At 49.8% G+C, this 18142-nt stretch overlaps 4 protein-coding genes across 4 annotated transcripts in view; 2 read left to right on the forward strand and 2 right to left on the reverse strand.

Moving 5' to 3' along the window:
- Window positions 1-1923, reverse strand: part of APBB3 (amyloid beta precursor protein binding family B member 3) — a 7191-nt gene extending 5268 nt beyond the window's left edge. The window contains exons 1-5 of the mRNA XM_006156215.3: window positions 1744-1923; window positions 1293-1456; window positions 1137-1213; window positions 481-541; window positions 138-284 (exon numbers count right to left, since the gene is read on the reverse strand). Of these exons, the coding sequence (XP_006156277.1) occupies window positions 138-284; window positions 481-541; window positions 1137-1213; window positions 1293-1456; window positions 1744-1792 (498 nt within the window). The 5' untranslated portion in view covers window positions 1793-1923. The remainder of the gene's footprint in view (window positions 1-137; window positions 285-480; window positions 542-1136; window positions 1214-1292; window positions 1457-1743) is intronic.
- The window catches only part of LOC114009200 (SLC35A4 upstream open reading frame protein), an 11895-nt gene extending 5808 nt beyond the window's left edge, over window positions 1-6087 (forward strand). The window contains exons 2-4 of the mRNA XM_027774832.1: window positions 2219-2400; window positions 4637-4735; window positions 5832-6087. Of these exons, the coding sequence (XP_027630633.1) occupies window positions 2386-2400; window positions 4637-4735; window positions 5832-6029 (312 nt within the window). The 5' untranslated portion in view covers window positions 2219-2385 and the 3' untranslated portion in view covers window positions 6030-6087. The remainder of the gene's footprint in view (window positions 1-2218; window positions 2401-4636; window positions 4736-5831) is intronic.
- Window positions 6088-6239: 152 nt separating this feature from the next.
- Window positions 6240-8338, forward strand: SLC35A4 (solute carrier family 35 member A4). The gene has a single exon (XM_006156217.3). It carries the CDS (start codon window positions 6394-6396, stop codon window positions 7426-7428), a length of 1035 nt encoding a protein of 344 aa, XP_006156279.1. The 5' UTR covers window positions 6240-6393; the 3' UTR covers window positions 7429-8338.
- Window positions 8339-11536: 3198 nt separating this feature from the next.
- The window catches only part of LOC102482422 (uncharacterized), a 20944-nt gene continuing 14338 nt past the window's right edge, over window positions 11537-18142 (reverse strand). The window contains exons 12-15 of the mRNA XM_014590767.2: window positions 16088-16152; window positions 13931-14110; window positions 11900-12058; window positions 11537-11821 (exon numbers count right to left, since the gene is read on the reverse strand). Of these exons, the coding sequence (XP_014446253.1) occupies window positions 11660-11821; window positions 11900-12058; window positions 13931-14110; window positions 16088-16152 (566 nt within the window). The 3' untranslated portion in view covers window positions 11537-11659. The remainder of the gene's footprint in view (window positions 11822-11899; window positions 12059-13930; window positions 14111-16087; window positions 16153-18142) is intronic.

Genomic DNA, 18142 nt, shown 5'->3' on the forward strand with positions numbered 1-18142 from the left:
ACCTCTCAAAAAAAAAAAAAAAAAAGATAGAGGTCAGCCCAGAGCTCAGATAAAGATGGCTGTCATGAGAAACAGTGACAACTACCTCTGTTGGACTTTCCCTGGGCTGAACCACTTGAGGGGCCCAACCACCTCACCTCACCCCAGGCACCATCAGGGGGCTGACTCCCACTGCGAGACTGGGCCAACTGCTGAATGCAGTTATTGACTGCAATGCTGCTCTTCCCCGGTGCCAGATCCTCTTCGGGTACCTCTACCCAACCCAGAGAGCGGACTGCAAAGCACTAATGGGTTGGGGGAAAAGACAGGAGCAAGGAGGGGTGGTGTTGGGTGGCAGGTGCCACAGGCTCCATACATACAAACCCTCTGGTGTTCCCTCCCTTCACCCTTGATCATCTCTGTTTAGTCCAGTCCCCACCCCTGATCTTTCATTTGGGACCTCCCAGTACCCTGCGTTAGCCCTCAGGCCTGAGTCACTACCTTAGCCCCTGGCTCCATGCTCTGGATGTAGGATTCCTCACCATACCAGGACAGAGAGTTACTAGAACAGAGCAAAGCTGGTTAGAGGACCACACTTCTTACAGTAGAGGTACTGATGAGGCCCAGATAACTTCATGAGCACAGGATGTAGAAAAAGACCAAGAATATAGAACCACAAATACCAAACCAGCATGGGATGGGGACTGAGACATAAAAAATTAAGTGTTGCGTAAAACTTGAGGGAAAATTCAGAACATAGGACCTACGCACAAGACACATAATGAAAATCACAAACATGGAGCAGGGTCTAATATGTGGATCACAGCCCCAAACTGAAATGAGAAACCTAGAGCACAGAATAGAAACTCTCAGAGCCTAACAATGGTCACAGTCTAGAATATGATGGGTCAGGCCCAGAATACAGAAAAGGGTAGGTGGCTGAAGACAGGAGCTTGGAACAAGAGAAAAAACTCAAAACTACTGAGAGTCAAGAATATGGGACTGAGTCACGAACACAGGACTGTCCCAAGAACACAGATCAGAGCCCAAAGGAGAGGATCCAGAACATAGGCTATAAAGTAGACTACTGGTCCAGCTACATTTGTGAGTGCCACAGAACCCCAAACTTTTCATTTTGCCTGGGCCATCCCTATTACCTCTGGTCCAGTGAGCTCTCCAGGCTGGAGAAGGATCTCCCCTTGGGAGGCCGCAATCCCCAAATCCCCTCTGTCCCCTGTAAGAGTGGAAGTTAGTGTAGCAGCAGGCCCAGGACCACAAAGGGGATCAACCCCCCCTCCTCACACTCCACCTACCGTGCCTGGGTCCTCTGCATCTCCTAGCTCCCAGGTTGGGCGCTGCCACTGGGTACTACCGCTGGGTACATGCCAATAGTAAGTACCTGCAGCATCTCGGATCTTCCGCCATCCTGGGGGTAGGCCTGGCTCCCCCTCCAGACTCTGGTCCCCCCACAAATCATCTACAGTAACACAGGATTGAGAGAAAGGATACATTTGGGTACATTTCTTGCAAGAATGTACCCAACTGTTCCTAACCCTAACTCATTCTCCATCCCAAAAGGGACGACCATTAGGCTGCAGATCCAGGTTCCCAATCTGAAGACACTGATTCAAAAATCAAGATTAATTTGTCCCCTTAGTCCTCACGAGATATGCCCCGCACCCTATCTTTGAGCCTCGGGGTAACATGTTGCGCTCCCTGATCGCCCCGCAGCCCCTCGCCCTCGACTAAGCCCTCTGTGCACACCATCGCAGTTGACCAGAATGATGGCCAGCATATAATCCTTGCCCAGCATAGCCCCAGCCGCGTTCCCGCCGGCCTCTGCCAGCCCGCACTCTCTGTAAAGTGCGACCTCCGGATCTGCTGTGCCTACAAGCCCGGCCTCTGCGCCGGAGAAGACCCCGCCAGCAGGTGCCGCACAAACACGGGGCGGGGCAGGGGCAGGCCCCGGGGGCGGGAAGAGGCGGGCCTGAGCTGCACCGCCCGCTGAGGGGTGGTGCGTGTAAGCAGACGTCCGGATCACCGAGTGGCTATGTGTTTCCTTGCGTGTATTGCGGGGAGGCGTACGAACGCGAGCGGAGTTGCTGACGCCACCGCGCAACTATGAGCTCATCAGGCAGCAGGAGGCCGGCGAGGCGAACGTGCGCCGCGTGCACTGGCGCACAAGTGAGGTCATCGCGCCCGGGTCGTATGCGCGCGCACTCAGGCTGGAATTTGCCAGGTTGGTCACGTGAAAGCGTCTACCGGGAGACCCGCAGGGCTCGGCTTCCTGCAGAGTGCCTCACTTCGAAAATGCCCCGGAAGTGCGTCTGCCCTCAGTAAAAATGGCTGTGGCTCTTGGCTCGAAGGAGGCGGAGCTGCGCCTGCGCAACAAATTCGGCGGGGAAGATGGCGGATGACAAGGTGAGGGAACTTGGGGGTTATCCGCGGTCGGGAGGGATCTTCAGATTCTGCAACCTTTCAGTTCTGGAGAGGGACAGCACGAACGACTCAGGGACGGAGTGCTCCTTGTTTCCCTTGGAGGTTTTATAGACTACAACAACGAGCGATAACGTAGGGGTAGCATTAGGTGAGGCGGGCGAAACCCGGAATGCCCAGGTATTCCCTCCCGGGGACCACCACGGTGCCCAGCTACTAGCCCACACTCATACGGTCACCCTGAAACCTTCTTCCCTCTACCCTATTCTTTAGCCCCCGAAATTTTCTCCCCTGAGACACAGGCGTTTCCCATGCCCATGTAATCACAGCTCCCTCGTTCAGACACTTCTTACCAAGTGAATTTCACCTTAGATGCGATCAAAATCAAATCATTTTACTCACACTTACAGGCATTCCCCCTAGGATCCAGTCACATCCATTTGGATGGGATGGCTTTGGGAGAAAAAGGGTAAAGCTCGTGCAGGAGTCAGGTTTGCCCCCAAATTGTTCGGGGAACTGTTTCGTTTCATCCTCACCATTGGTATGGACTCAGGATCACCCACACATTTACTAAATGCTTGTCAGTTCCTGTGTCAGGCGCGGGAACGTAGCAGTTAAGACAGACCGGTCACCACTTTAAGGAAGCGCCAGTCAGTAGCGCTGGCCTGGTAGACCTTAGTGAGGTCTCTTAGCTACCCCTCTCTTGTCTCCCCGACACTGCCTTGTGATGTAAAAATTCTGCAGGGGTGGGGGCCGCAAAATTGCAGCCTACCAGTTAAGGTTAATGGTTAAGGGAGCCAAATCCCACATAGCTGACAGTGGTTCCAATCTGACTTGAAAAATACACTCGCTGTGTGTGTGTGTGTGTGTGTGTGTGTGTGTGTGCCCCCAAATCCCAACAGGATGGAAAAAAGAGAAGGAATTGTGGAGTGACCACGACCTATTGAGGGGTGCTTTCTCCCTCTTTGTATCTCTCTGGCAAGCACATGTGACCTAAATTTAAAAAAAAAAGGGGGGGGGGGAACCTGCAGTTAGTGTGATGGCTATGTCGCTGGACTCCCATGTAGTTGACCGCGGTTCATATCTCAGACTCGTTGGCTTAAAACATGCCGGGCACGTGTGCGTGCGTGCCCAAGATCCCGAGAGAACAGAGGAGAAGGGACTGTGGTGTGGCCATCCCCCCAGGGGGTGATTTCTTGCTTTCTGTCTCTCTGTCCTCTCTCTGTCTGTCTGGCGAGCGCACACACCCTATAGAAAAAAAGACAGAGGGGAGTTGTTTTGAGTTATTGGTGCAGATCCCATGTGTCTCTTCTCCCCTTACCTTCATGTGAATTCTGTGCTTCTCAATGCCTTTCTTCTTTTACTGCTGCCACCTCAGGAAGGTTTTATTTTATTTTTTAGAAAGTTTTTCTTTTTTTTTTTAAGAGAGACCTTTTTTTGCTATAGGCACATATACTCACTGGAGAGACAGACAGAAAACAAGAAATCAGCCCCCAAGGGGGATGGCCATGCCACAATCCCTTCTCTTCTTGGGATTTTGGGCATGCACACACACTTGCCCTGTGTGAGTTTTAGTCACTGGGTCTGGGACTCAAACTGTGTTTGACTGTATGGGAGTCCAGTGACATAACCATTATGCCATCTGCTGGTCCCAAAAATTGTTATGTATTTCTTTCATGAAAGAGAGAAAAAGAGGGGGCACCTCCAACAGGGTCCTTTTTTTAATATATATTTTAAAAATTATTTCCTTGATTTCATTTTTCATTGTTGTTATTTTTAATTTGACCATAGCAAGACAGAGAGAAAGAGAGAGAAAGTGGAAAAGCAAGCTGGCAGGTCCAGGATTCACACCATGGTCAGCATATGGGAGTCTAGCACCTTTAACCACCATTCCTCCTGCCAGTCCCAAAGAGAGAGAGAAAGAAAGGATCACCTCCAACAGAGTCTTTACTCCACCATACGCCTCCCAGCCAGCCAGGCTCATGGGTATATGTGCACACATCTAACACACGCAAGGAGCCCTCAGGATGCAAATCCAGGACCTTCCTATATGGTCTCAGCATTGTGGACTGCTATGCCTCCATGGCTGGCTGTCAGAGGAGTTTTATAGGAACACATTTCTCTGGCTCACACCATTCCCCCCAAAATCCTAGCTCTGATATAATTGAACAGGGGATGGGGCTGGATCTATTTGCTGGAGCCAGGCTCTTCCTTGCCCTAGGATTCGCTGCCCAAGCTTAAGGACCTGGCATTTCTCAAGAACCAACTGGAGCACCTGCAGCGGCGTGTGGAGGACGAAGTCAGCAGTGGAGTGGGACAGGTACGGCTGTTCCCCCACCACCACCACTTAGGCTTCATTGCCCAACATGCTCTCTTTGTTTTGTTTTATTTTTAGTTTATTGCTTGTTTGTTTGTTTGTTTCATAAGCATGAGAGAGAAAGCACCCCATCAGAGTTCTAACACTGCAGTCTACCCTCAGCTAGCCCCAGATCACAGGCATATGTATGTCTCTTGTAGTTGGGGAGATCTCTGGGTGTGAATCCTGAACCTTTCTATGTGGGTCAGTCTTATAAAGCATTGTGTTTTACCATTGTGCCATGATCCTGCCCTCCAGTATGCTCTTGACAGTGTTGAATCGGTGGTAGAGATTTGATTAGTGATTTTCAGTCATCCCATGGGAAGTTTCTTTGGGCAAAGGCACTTGAATTGGGATCTTAAGTAGGGGTTAACTGGGGAACCAGCAGTTAGCATAATGGCTGTCGTTGGACTCCCATGTAGTCGACCGCGGTTCACGTCCCGGACCTGGTGGCTTTAAAACTCACGCCGGGCGCATGTGTGTGTGTGCCCAAGATCCCGAGAAGAGAATGGAGGAGAAGGGATTGCGGTGTAGCCATCCCCCCTGGGGGGTTTTCGTTTGGGGGAGCCAACCGCCCCTATCGGAAAAAAAAAAAAAAACCCCCAAAAAAAAAAAAAAAGAGTAGGAGTTAGCTAAGTGAAAAGGAGAGGAAAGACTATTCCAGGTAGGTGCAACAACATAGGCAAAACCCTTGGACTCAGAAGTACTATTAGGAACACGAGGGGTGAAGGAAGGTCAGTTTGGCTGCAGTAGTTGGGGATCACACTAGGAAATGAAGCTGCAGAAACAGAGATCAGATTCCTCAGAGGCCTCTCTGGCCTTATGATAGTAGGATTATGTGTTTGGCACCTTCTGACCCCAGGGTTCTGAGATTGTGTGATCGAGGCTCCTAAGTTCTTTTTCTGACTTCACAACTTGAGAAAAATCTTTGGAGAAAATACCACAGCTTTCCAGAGTAAGGAGAAGAAGGTGGTTGAATGTTGTCAGCCCAGCGTGAGTGGTTCCTGGACAGAGAAGGGATAGAGCCTGCCTGACTTCCTCTCTATGTTTTTCTCTGCAGGATGGCTCACTCTTGTCTTCCCCGTTCCTCAAGGGATTCCTGGCCGGCTATGTGGTGGCCAAACTGAGGGCATCAGCAGTATTGGGCTTCGCTGTGGGCACCTGCACTGGCATCTACGCAGCTCAGGCATATGCTGTGCCCAATGTGGAGAAGACATTGAGGGACTATTTGCGGTCATTGCGCAAGGGGCCTGACTAGCTCTGGATCCCATGGGAGAGGCAGGATGAGCAGCTGGGACCTGGAGGAGACTTTCCAACAACAGATCTTCTATCTGGCTTTCTTGACTGTCATCCATTCACTCTCTCCAACTTTCCTCCCACCACCTTCCCTGCTTTCCTTCCTGCAGAGAGTGGACAGAGGCTTGTCAGCCTATACTCTGGACTCCTTCCCTCCCTAACACCATGGGACTGACCCCAGGACTGTGGCTTCAGGTGCCACCAGCTTTCTTTTCCAGGCCTGATAGTAGCATTTGCAGCTGACCGATCTTCAGTGTTCTCTCTGGCAATGTATCACGGCTCCTCCCTCTTGAGGATGGACTCTATAACTTGATTTTCCTCATGTCATGTCGAAATCCTTGCTGCCCCTTACTGGGTTCACAGGCCACCTAGGGTGTAGTGGAGGCATGAGTGTAGAGGACGGGGGTATGCCAGGCCTGGGCCGTCCCAGGCAGGCACGCTGGATCCTCATGCTGCTCTTATCCACTGCCATGTATGGCGCCCATGCCCCGTTGCTGGCCCTGTGCCATGTGGATGGTCGAGTACCATTCCGGCCCTCCTCAGCCGTGCTGCTGACTGAGCTAACCAAGCTGCTGTTGTGTGCATTTTCCCTCCTGGTGGGCTGGCAGACATGGCCCCACGGAGCCCTGCCCTGGCGCCAGGCTGCCCCCTTTGCACTATCAGCCCTGCTCTACAGTGCTAGCAACAACCTGGTGATCTATCTTCAGCGTTACATGGACCCCAGCACTTACCAGGTGCTGAGCAATCTCAAGATTGGAAGCACAGCCCTGTTCTACTGCCTCTGCCTCCAACACCGCCTCTCTGCACGCCAGGGCTTAGCGCTGCTGCTGCTGATGGCCGCAGGGGTCTGCTATGCAGCAGGTGGCCTTCAGGACCCCAGGAACACCCTTCCTGGGCCCCCTCCAGCAGCTGTTGCCAACCCCATGCCCCTGCATATCACTCCACTAGGACTGCTGCTCCTTGTCCTGTACTGCCTCATCTCAGGCTTGTCGTCTGTGTACACGGAACTGCTCATGAAGCGACAGCGGCTGCCCCTGGCACTTCAGAACCTCTTCCTGTACACTTTTGGTGTGCTTCTGAACTTGGGTCTGCATGCAGGTAGTGGCCCCGGCCCGGGCCTCCTGGAGGGTTTCTCAGGATGGGCAGCTCTTGTGGTGCTGAGCCAGGCGCTGAATGGACTGCTCATGTCAGCTGTCATGAAGCATGGCAGCAGCATCACACGCCTCTTTGTCGTGTCCTGCTCACTGGTGGTCAACGCCGTGCTCTCAGCAGCCCTGCTGCGACTGCAGCTCACAGCTGCTTTCTTCTTAGCCACGCTGCTCATCGGCCTAGCCGTGAGCCTGTACTATGGCAGCCACTAGTCCCTCTCTTTCGCCCTGACTCCTCAACCTGTAGATTGGTCACCACTGTCAAAGCCACCTCCCAGGCCTCCCCTCTTCTCCACTCAGCAGCCCTAACAAGTGCCTTGTGAGGAAAGCCGGGGAAGTTAGAGCAGACTTGTGAAGGTGTAAAGAATGACTTTGGTTAAGGAAACTTAACTATCCCCTCCAAGTTTTTCCAGGCTATGGAATTAAGGGGCTTCAGTACCTAGGCTCTAGGCATAAGAATTACCGTGTATCTGATGCCGGAAGCTCCCTGCCTCATTCTGCATGAATACAGCTCTTGGAAGTGAGGTATAGGTTGAAAGGTGGCCTTCCTTGCTTCCTGTGGTCACCTCAACAGACCCCCTGATCCCAAGCCAGGTGCTGGCTTTTCCAATCCACCATGGAGCAAGACTAAGAGGTGCCCCCCAGCTCCATCATGCAAAAGGGCCCCAATACCACAGTTACATAGCCATCCTCCAGGCCACTCTTCCAGTCTCTCTCAGCTCCAGTGGTGCCTGGAGATGTGCCCCCATCCCCTCCACAGAGCTGCTCTCCCTACCCAGTCCTTGTTCTGGAAACCCCAGGGAGGGCTGGAGCTTGATGCACCTCAGGGAATGTTGCCCCTGGGCCCTGGCTTAAGCCTACACTCCTGACCTCTCTACTCAACCCAAGGGCCCTCTTGAAATCCACTGCCCCCTCTAAGGCTCCTAGGAGAGACCATTCTTCCTACTCGATCCTGTCCTTACATAGCAGTGTCCCAGCACCCAACATCCTGGGGAAACTTACATGGAGTGGCCTGGGACCAGGTACGGGAAACTTCTGTAGCTCTAGCTCAATCAGTGTCTAACTGCGTAAGCAATAAGGTCTTAATAAAGTTGTAGAGTGTAGGGTGGGCCCTACGACTGATTGTGATTGTCCTGTATCTTCTATGTCACGCTGCTCTCTAACATAATTTTGTTCCCCTGGTGTCCTAAGTCTTAATTCTGGGGTAACTTCTAGACCAGGAGAAAAAATTACTACAGGTGTTGCCAGCAGCATTATTTCCTCTGGCGGCTCCATAGAGCTGAGCCTTTCCTGTCAGAGGTTTTTAAATTGCCCCCCCCCTTTTTTGGGGGGGAGAAATTGCCCTGAAGCACAAAACTTGGGAATATGGAGGGAAGCAATCTTGGGTAACAAAGTATTGAGCCCAGCAGAACAAACTGTAGATCCTAGATTCCAAAACATTTTCCCCCACATGTTTTATGAGAGAAAGAAGCATCTTCAGAGCCTGTGGGTGGCATAGCGGTTACACTGCTGGCTGACTGCGGTTCGGTTTCCAGTGTCAGCTTGAAGCACAAGGGGAGGAGGGGGGGTGTGCATGCGCGCCCAAGATCCCTGGAGGAGGAGGGATTTCAATGTAGCCTTGGGGGGGGGCATTTCTCACTTTCCCTCTCACTGTCTCCACCCCACCCCCAGCACACGTGCCCTAAGGCAAAAACCTCTACCCCCCCAAAAAAATCTTCAACTGGGTCTCGAGCTCCCACCACCTGCTAGCTTTTATCAGCCGCCAGGGACACAGGCATGCACAGGTACCGAGCTTGGACAAGTCAATCAGAACCAAACCTCAAACCTCTATATGGCTTTTTCCAGCCTCACAGAGCTGTATCACCGCTGAGACCGCAGCAAGGCATAGGAAACAAGAACAGTAAGGTAGTTTTGACTCTCATTTCCTGGTTCCCTCACTGGTAACTCTTGCCTGTAATCTGTCCTTTAAATCTTGCCTGGAGGTGGCCAGACAGTGGCAAAAGAGTGAAGTGCAACACTCTTTGAGACTGACCCACACGGGAAGGTTCTGGGGAGATCTTTGAGTACACTGGGCATGGGCATTCCCATAATCTGGGGTCGCCTGAAGCTGAGGGGGAATTGCAGCATCAAGATGGCTATTAGGGGACCAGCAGTTAGTGTAATGGCTATGTTACTGGACTCCCATGTAGTCGACCGCGGTTTGCGTCCCGGACCCGGTGGCTTAAAACTCACGCTGGGAGTGTGTGCGTGCATGCCCAAGATTCCACGAGGAGAATGGAGGAGAAGGGATTGCGGCATGGCCATCCCCCCCTGGGGGTGATTTCTTGCTTTCTGTCTCTCTGTCTGTCTCTCTTTCTGGCAAGTGCATGCGCCCTATAACAAAAACCTCTAAAAAAATTATATAGATGGATACTGGGAGGCCAGAAGATGGTATGATGGTTAAGGCACCGGATCCTGCATGACTGACTGAGGTATGAGTCTCCAACTAGGCATTTTGAAAAAGCACACTGGGCATATGTGCATTTTGCCTAGAGTTCCAAAAGGAGAAGGGGTTGTGGTGTGGCCATTTCGCTTCAATGGTGAGTTCTCATTTTCCCTCTCTGTCTCTCTCTGGCGTGTACACCAGCTTATGGAAAAAATCTAAAGAGAAAAAAAATGGACCCTGTTTGGAGTCTCCTCTTTCATGGAAAAAAATAAACTTAAAAATATTCTAAAGAATTATTTAACTTTATTTACTTTAATTTTACTAGAGAGGGACAGAGAGAGAGAGAGAAAGTAAGTCATCAGGTTCAGGACTTGAACCTCAGTCGGACATGTGGGAGTCCAGCACCCCTAACCACTATGCCACCTGCAAGCCCCAACTTAAAAATACTTTTTAAAAATGTATGACCAGGGGGCCAGCAGGTAGCATGGTGGTTAAGGCTCTGGACTCTCATATGTTTGACTGCAGTTCAAGCCCTGGACCTGGCTGCTTGCTTTCTCAACTTTCCCTTTGGTCAAATTTTAAAATAATAATAAATAAAATACAATAAATAATTTTTTTAAAATTATGGCCAGAGAATTGCAGAGGAATATCAGGCCCTGTTGTGATAGAACACCCAGTGAGCTTGTGAAAAAGAGAGTCCCAGACCAACTGAGCCAGGATCTTAGGGATGGGGGTTGGAGATTCTTTCTTCTTAAGCTCCCTAGGTGCTTCTGATATATACTGAAGCTTGTGAACCACTGCTGACTGCAGTGTAGAACTATGGTCAGGCTTGAATTTGAATTCTGGTTCTGCCCTTATTAGCTCACTCCCCAGTAGTGGTTACTTATCTTCTTCTAGCTTTAGTTGCCTTATCTGAAATGACCCTGTGTACCTGCCATATAGGGTGGCTGAAGAAGGCAAAGGCAAATAATGGATTTTAGATGCTTAGCAGAAATGGGCACAATGAGATAGTGTTAGTGGCGTTATTATTTTTTTTTCATTATTTAGAGAATACTCTATTAGTTTCTGTAATCAAACCCATGTAGATAAGACCTTACATATTTAATACAGTGTGTTACCCCTGTACAAATGGAAAAAAATTAAGTTTAACGTTTCTAGACCAATATGGCTGTTAATTTCTGTACAATGCCAACTCAACATAGTAAACTGGGATACTTTTTCCAAAGTTGACAGCACAGCTAAAGTTTCCAAAATTCAAATTTTATATATATATGTATATATATATATAGATGGACCAATAATAACAGTATGAGAATTATTATTTTTTAATTATATAATTAAAAACAAATTGTTACAGCTCTCGTGCTCACCAGAAAGACAGAGAGAGACAGAAAGACAGAAAGCAAGAAATCACTCCCCAGGGGGGATGGCCACACCGCAATCCCTTCTCCATTCTCCTCTCGGGATCTTGGGCACGCACACACACGTGCCTGGCATGAGTTTAAGCCACCTGGTCCAGGACTCGAACCATGGTAGACTACGTGGGAGTCCAGGGACATAGCCATTACACCATCTGCTGGTCCCAGTCAGTGGTATTATTAATGATCTATAATGAGGATCAGCTTTGCTATGTCCCACCCTCCTTTCCCTTCCAGGACCCTCAAGAATGAGGAGAGGGACCAGCAGTTAGCGTAATGGCTATGTTGCTGGACTCCGACTCCCACGTAGTCGACCATGGTTTGCATCCCGGACCTGGTGGCTTAAAACTCACGCCAGGCGCGTGTGCGTGTGTGCCCAAGATCCCGAGAGGAGAATGGAGGAGAAGGGATTGCAGTGTGGCCATCCCCCCTGGGGGGTGATTTCTCGCTTTCTGTCTCTGTCTCTGTCTGTCTGGCGAGCGCACGTGCCCTATAGCAAAAACCTCTAAATAAAAAAGAATGAGGAGAGAGGACACTGCCCCTGAAGGGTCCCAATACCAGATTTCTCTCCAGAGCAGGGCTCCAGTATGAGTGCCTAGGCTTAGTCTGCACCGTGTTGAAGCTGCTGGTTCTGGGCTTGGAGCTCCTGGTTCTGTGTGGCCAAGTTGATGGTTTCTTGCAGGATGCCAGCCAGCAGGCTGCGGTGATGATGTTCTGTGGTCATGGCCTTCTCCTCCCACAGTCCCTGCCAGGCTCGGAATACCTGTGTCCAGATTCAGAGATGCCTGTCAGCCAGCCAGCCTCAGAACAAGTTCAAGGCCTGCCCTTTGTCCCTACTGACCTGCAGCATGTGGCATGTCTGAGCTCGGGTGGCCTGCACGTGCAGATCATAGAGGGCTACTAGGTCCTGCTCAGCAGCATCCCGCTCTGCCTGAAGTGCCTCCAGCTGGAGTCTCAGCACCGTCTGCTCCCGGTGCCATCTCTGCTTCTCTTCGTAGGCCTTTGGTGATAATTTGTTGAATGCCTGTGTGCCAGAGTTTGTGCTAAATGCTTCATAGGGTCTCTCTCTCACTCTGTCTCTTTTTAGTTTGCCAGAGGTCACATGGCCTTACCAGAGCAAGTCAGAGAGAGGGAATGTGAGAAGCACTGCCTCCCCCTCCTTCTCCTTCATTTCTCCCTTTTTTCCTGAGATTTTGGACATGCACACATACGTGCCTGGTATGTTTTTCAAGCTGCCCAGTCTGGGACTCAAGCCACACAATTGGTCATGTGGGATCCAGCTGCCTAAGCACCCTGCCACCAGCTGACCCAGTGCTATCTAATTCTATCCAATAACAATCATCTGAGGTGACTGCCATTTACAGATTTAGAAATAGGGTCACAGAAGTGACCTAACTTGCCCAAATTTGCATGTCTAGTGATAAACAGAGCTGAGATGACACATGGTATTCATCCTTCTAAGGCTACAATTCAAACCCAGAAATATAACACACTTATCTTTTCAGCCTTGCTCTGAGCCCTGGCCTGGATGCATCTAGGGAATGTTGTCTCTGGGCTCTGGCTTAAGCCAACGCTCTAACCTCTCTGCTCACCCCAAGGGTCCTCTCGAAGCCCACTGCCTCATCTGAGACTCCTAGGAGAGATCATCCTTCCTGCTCTGGGTCCCAGCTCCCAACAGCCTGGGGAAACTACACAGAGTGACCTGGGACCAGGTACAAGAAACCTATAGTTCATTCATTGTCTTTTTTTTTTTTTTTTTTTTAAACTGAAGGGTGCATGTGCTGGCCAGAAAAAGAGAAAAAGAGGGAGAGGAGAAAGCATCCCCTCCATGGGGAATGGTCATGCCACAATCCTTTCTCCTCTATCTGTCCCTTCTTTCAGGATTTTGGCATGCACACACACATACCCAGCATGTTTCTCGTGCCTCTGGGTCCAAGACTCAAACCATGCAGTCAGCCATGTGGAATCTGGCTACCTTAACCACCAGGCCATGGAGCTGTTCTCTTTGTAAACAATGCCTCTTTAACCACGTAAACAAATTCTTTTCTTTTTTTTAATAATTATTTATTTTATTTTATTCATTCATTCATTTTTTAGTTTGACCAGAGAGAGACAGAGCGAGAGAGTGAGAGAGAGAGGAAGTGAGAAGAAAGCAAGCCACCAGATTCAGGACTTGAACCCTGGTCAGCCATGTGGGAGTGTCCAGCGCCTTAACCACCACACCACCTGCTGGTCCCATGTAAACAAATTCCTAATAAAGTACCAGAATGTAGGGTGGGTCCAGTCACAATTGTTCTGTGTCTTCTATGTTGCACTGCTTCCCTCAAACATAATTGTATTTCCTTTGTGTCCTGAGTATCTTAACTCGGGAGTAATTTATAGACAAGTAGTTGTCTGACGTAGAATTTGTGATTCCCAGAACCATTTGCCATTGCTTCCCCCTGGACCTTTGCTTATATAGTTCCGTCCTCTGAGAACATGTCCCACCCCCTACCATGTGTACAAATTTTGTCTCTTCATTTGTTCAAGCTAGTATTTACTGAGTGCCTCCGCGTGAGGCGCTCAGGGTCTAGTGAATTTCCCAGCTGCTTTCTGTCTGTCGTTTAAGTCTCCTTTAAGATGCCAACTCCTCTGAGCCATTCCAGCCTGGATCCGGTATGTCTCAGTGTTCTTATGGCTCCTGGCTCCCCCATCACAGCACTTAACCCTGAGAATTGCCTCATTACCCCACCCCCCACTCCCCCACCCCCTCAAGGCCCTAAGGGCTATGAAAGTGAGTTGGGACCCTTCAGTTGTAATTGACCTTGGCCCCCAGCAGAGATCCCCAGCCCGGTTAGAGGGAGTGTCAAGCTCACTCCTTGATCCTCCTCACCTCTTCAGCCAGCAGGCCTTTGACTTGGTGACCCGCCACCACCTCCTCCTCTTGTTCCAAATGCTTCAGCTCCTCTCTGATCCTAATTTGGTGCTGCTCTCGCAGTCTCTGCCTCCGGGCCTGGGCCAGGGAGAACTGCAGGGCCACATCTGGGACCTGCCAGGCCCAGGTGCCATCAGTCTAAGTTCAACTAGAAGCCTGTGTTCCAAAAGCCCACAACTTTGGAAGACAGGGCCCAACTTCTCCCAAAGAACCTCATTGCCAGGGTTCCTCCCAGAACTACATCTAGAGACTCACTGGCCTGGAAGAGCCTGGAATCCAAGACCATGGAGGGAGAGGGAAGATACTGGCTGTGCCAAGAGGTGCCATAGAGGCCCTAAAGGGTGCCTTACTCCTGTACACCTAATCCAACCCAGCAGGAAAACAGCCCGTCCCCATACTCCTCCCCTAGGGGTCCAGTCGCCCTTCAGGTCCTTTATTTGCCAGAAGCTGCACACTTGCCCCTGATGTTGGGGCAGGGTAAGCAGGAGGCAGGTTAGTTGGGCTCAGCAGCTCTTCACTCCTCTAACCACTTCAGTTGTTCTGAGAGGTATTATTACCTGTTCCTCAGAGGCCCCGAGAGGGTACCTTTGGTGGAGTCCTAGAGACATTGCTCTTCCTGACTCTAGAGGAAAATGTAATTAATCACACCAAAAGTGGAGAAGACACTCCCCAGGGTCCCCAGTTAACCCCAAATCCCAGACCCACCTTGGGGCTCCTCAAGGCCTGGGCTTTGGCTTGTGGCTGAATCCGTCACCTGCTGAAAAGATATTAGGAGTGACAATTCCATACCCCTCCTCCCTGTGCCTTGTAGATAAAGCTCAGGGCTTTGAAACCAGACCATCAGGGTCCTAGGCCCTCCTTATTTTAATTTCTAAAGTTTACTTCTGAGGCCAGCAGATTGCATAGTGATTACGTCACTGGAGTCCCACATGGCTGACCACGTTGTTCAAGTCCCGAACCCAGTGGCACACTGGGTGTGTGTGCATGTGTGCCAGAGGTCCTGAGAGGAAAATGGAGGAGAGATTGTCTCTGTTTTTTTTTTTCTCTTTCTCTCAATTGGGCCAGTACACAAGCCCTAAGGCAAAAACCTCTAAAAAAGAAAAAAGAGGGAAAAACAAATTTATTTATGGGACTGGCAGGTGGTGTAATGGTTATGGCGCTAGACTCCCAGGTAGTTAACTGTGGTCTGCTATTGGACCCAGCAGCTTAAACTCACGCCGGGTGTGAGTGCATGTGTGCTCAAAATCCTGAGAGAATGGAGAAGGGATTGCAGCGTGACCATTCACTCAGGGGGTGATCTCTCACTTTCTGTCTCTCTGCTTCTCTCCATCTCTCGGGCGAGCACGTGCACTCCATAGCAAAAACCTCTCTCTCAAAAAAAAAAAAAAAGTTTATTTCTTTCTTCCATGAGTAAGTAAGAACAAGACAGAAGAAAAACAGCACCCTCAACAGTGTGCTGAGGCCATGATCCACCCCAGTTTCAGCCAACCCCAGATATGGACACAAGTGGATCCGACGTACTTGGAGAGCTCCCAGAACCCAGAATCCTCCCAGTGGGTCAGCCTCCTCACAGAGTGTCATGTTTTACCACCGCACCACCATCCTGTTTACCCCTTTTTATTGTAGCTATGTGACCTCAGCCAGGTTACTAGTCTTTTCAGTCTCCATAAAATCAAATAGATAAAGGTTCTAGAGAGGATGAAATGAGATAATGCACCTAAAGCACTGAGCAGTCAGGCACTCCCTGTAATGGGGCTAACATGGCCAGCTCCCAAGGCCCAGGGCTGTGAAATAAGTTGTAAGTAACTGAAAAAACAGGAGGGGTAGTTCTGTAGTGCAGAAGTTAAGGGAGAGGGAAGATACTGGCTGTGCCAAGAGGTGCCATAGAGGCCCTAAAGGGTGCCTTACTCCTGTACACCTAATCCAACCCAGCAGGAAAACAGCCCGTCCCCATACTCCTCCCCTAGGGGTCCAGTCGCCCTTCAGGTCCTTTATTTGCCAGAAGCTGCACACTTGCCCCTGATGTTGGGGCAGGGTAAGCAGGAGGCAGGTTAGTTGGGCTCAGCAGCTCTTCACTCCTCTAACCACTTCAGTTGTTCTGAGAGGTATTATTACCTGTTCCTCAGAGGCCCCGAGAGGGTACCTTTGGTGGAGTCCTAGAGACATTGCTCTTCCTGACTCTAGAGGAAAATGTAATTAATCACACCAAAAGTGGAGAAGACACTCCCCAGGGTCCCCAGTTAACCCCAAATCCCAGACCCACCTTGGGGCTCCTCAAGGCCTGGGCTTTGGCTTGTGGCTGAATCCGTCACCTGCTGAAAAGATATTAGGAGTGACAATTCCATACCCCTCCTCCCTGTGCCTTGTAGATAAAGCTCAGGGCTTTGAAACCAGACCATCAGGGTCGTAGGCCCTCCTTATTTTAATTTCTAAAGTTTACTTCTGAGGCCAGCAGATTGCATAGTGATTACGTCACTGGAGTCCCACATGGCTGACCACGTTGTTCAAGTCCCGAACCCAGTGGCACACTGGGTGTGTGTGCATGTGTGCCAGAGGTCCTGAGAGGAAAATGGAGGAGAGATTGTCTCTGTTTTTTTTTTTCTCTTTCTCTCAATTGGGCTAGTACACAAGCCCTAAGGCAAAAACCTCTAAAAAAGAAAAAAGAGGGAAAAACAAATTTATTTATGGGACTGGCAGGTGGTGTAATGGTTATGGCGCTAGACTCCCAGGTAGTTAACTGTGGTCTGCTATTGGACCCAGCAGCTTAAACTCACGCCGGGTGTGAGTGCATGTGTGCTCAAAATCCTGAGAGAATGGAGAAGGGATTGCAGCGTGACCATTCACTCAGGGGGTGATCTCTCACTTTCTGTCTCTCTGCTTCTCTCCATCTCTCGGGCGAGCACGTGCACTCCATAGCAAAAACCTCTCTCTCAAAAAAAAAAAAAAAGTTTATTTCTTTCTTCCATGAGTAAGTAAGAACAAGACAGAAGAAAAACAGCACCCTCAACAGTGTGCTGAGGCCATGATCCACCCCAGTTTCAGCCAACCCCAGATATGGACACAAGTGGATCCGACGTACTTGGAGAGCTCCCAGAACCCAGAATCCTCCCAGTGGGTCAGCCTCCTCACAGAGTGTCATGTTTTACCACCGCACCACCATCCTGTTTACCCCTTTTTATTGTAGCTATGTGACCTCAGCCAGGTTACTAGTCTTTTCAGTCTCCATAAAATCAAATAGATAAAGGTTCTAGAGAGGATGAAATGAGATAATGCACCTAAAGCACTGAGCAGTCAGGCACTCCCTGTAATGGGGCTAACATGGCCAGCTCCCAAGGCCCAGGGCTGTGAAATAAGTTGTAAGTAACTGAAAAAACAGGAGGGGTAGTTCTGTAGTGCAGAAGTTAAATACTGTGCCTTGAAAGCAAGGTAATACATGGCCCACTGTGGTTGGAGTCTTGGCCTCCGAGCTTTGAGATACACCCCAGGAGTGTGTGCATGTGTGCCTTAAATCCCGATGGTATGGAGAAATGGAGACACCAGAGGGATGGCAGCATGAACCCTGAGGGGTTGCGCTCCATTTCTCTCTTTCTCTGGCAAGAACAAGCACACTCTGACAAAAACAATAAAGAACCAGTGGGTGGCATAGAGGGTGGAATGCTGGATCCCACATGGCCAGCTGTGTGGTTCAAGTCCCAGACCTGGCAACTTGGAAATCACACTGGGCATGTGTGTGTGCATACCCAAAATCCTGAGAAGAGAATGGAGGAAAAGGTATTGCAGCTTGGCCCTCCCCTCTGGGGGAAGATGTCTCACTATCTCTTTGTCTCTTTCTGGCGAGTGCATGTGCCTTATAGCATAATTAGTTAATTAATTAAAACTTAAAAATTAATGAAAAGAAGAGCAGGCAGGCAGCATGGTGGTTAGGATGCTGAACTTCCACATAGCCAACTATAGTTTGGGTCCTAGACCTAGAGGATTGCTTTCTTATTTTCTTTCTCTCTCCTGTCAAATTGAAAAAATTATAATAATGGTAAATAAAATTAAATAAATATATTTCTTAAAAAAGAATTAAAAATTTAAAAGTATAAAAAATAAAAATTTGGGGGCCAGCAGGATGGTGTGGTGGTTAAGGCGCTGGATACTCCCACATGGCCAACCAACAGTCAAGTC

This window comes from Tupaia chinensis, unplaced genomic scaffold (assembly GCF_000334495.1).
Source record: "Tupaia chinensis unplaced genomic scaffold, TupChi_1.0 Scaffold000484_1, whole genome shotgun sequence".
Lineage (NCBI taxonomy): Eukaryota > Metazoa > Chordata > Mammalia > Scandentia > Tupaiidae > Tupaia > Tupaia belangeri.

Coding starts and splice junctions, on each gene's coding strand:
- SLC35A4 (XM_006156217.3), top strand. CDS start 6,394: ATGTCGAAATCCTTGCTGCCCCTTACTGGGTTCACAGGCCACCTAGGG.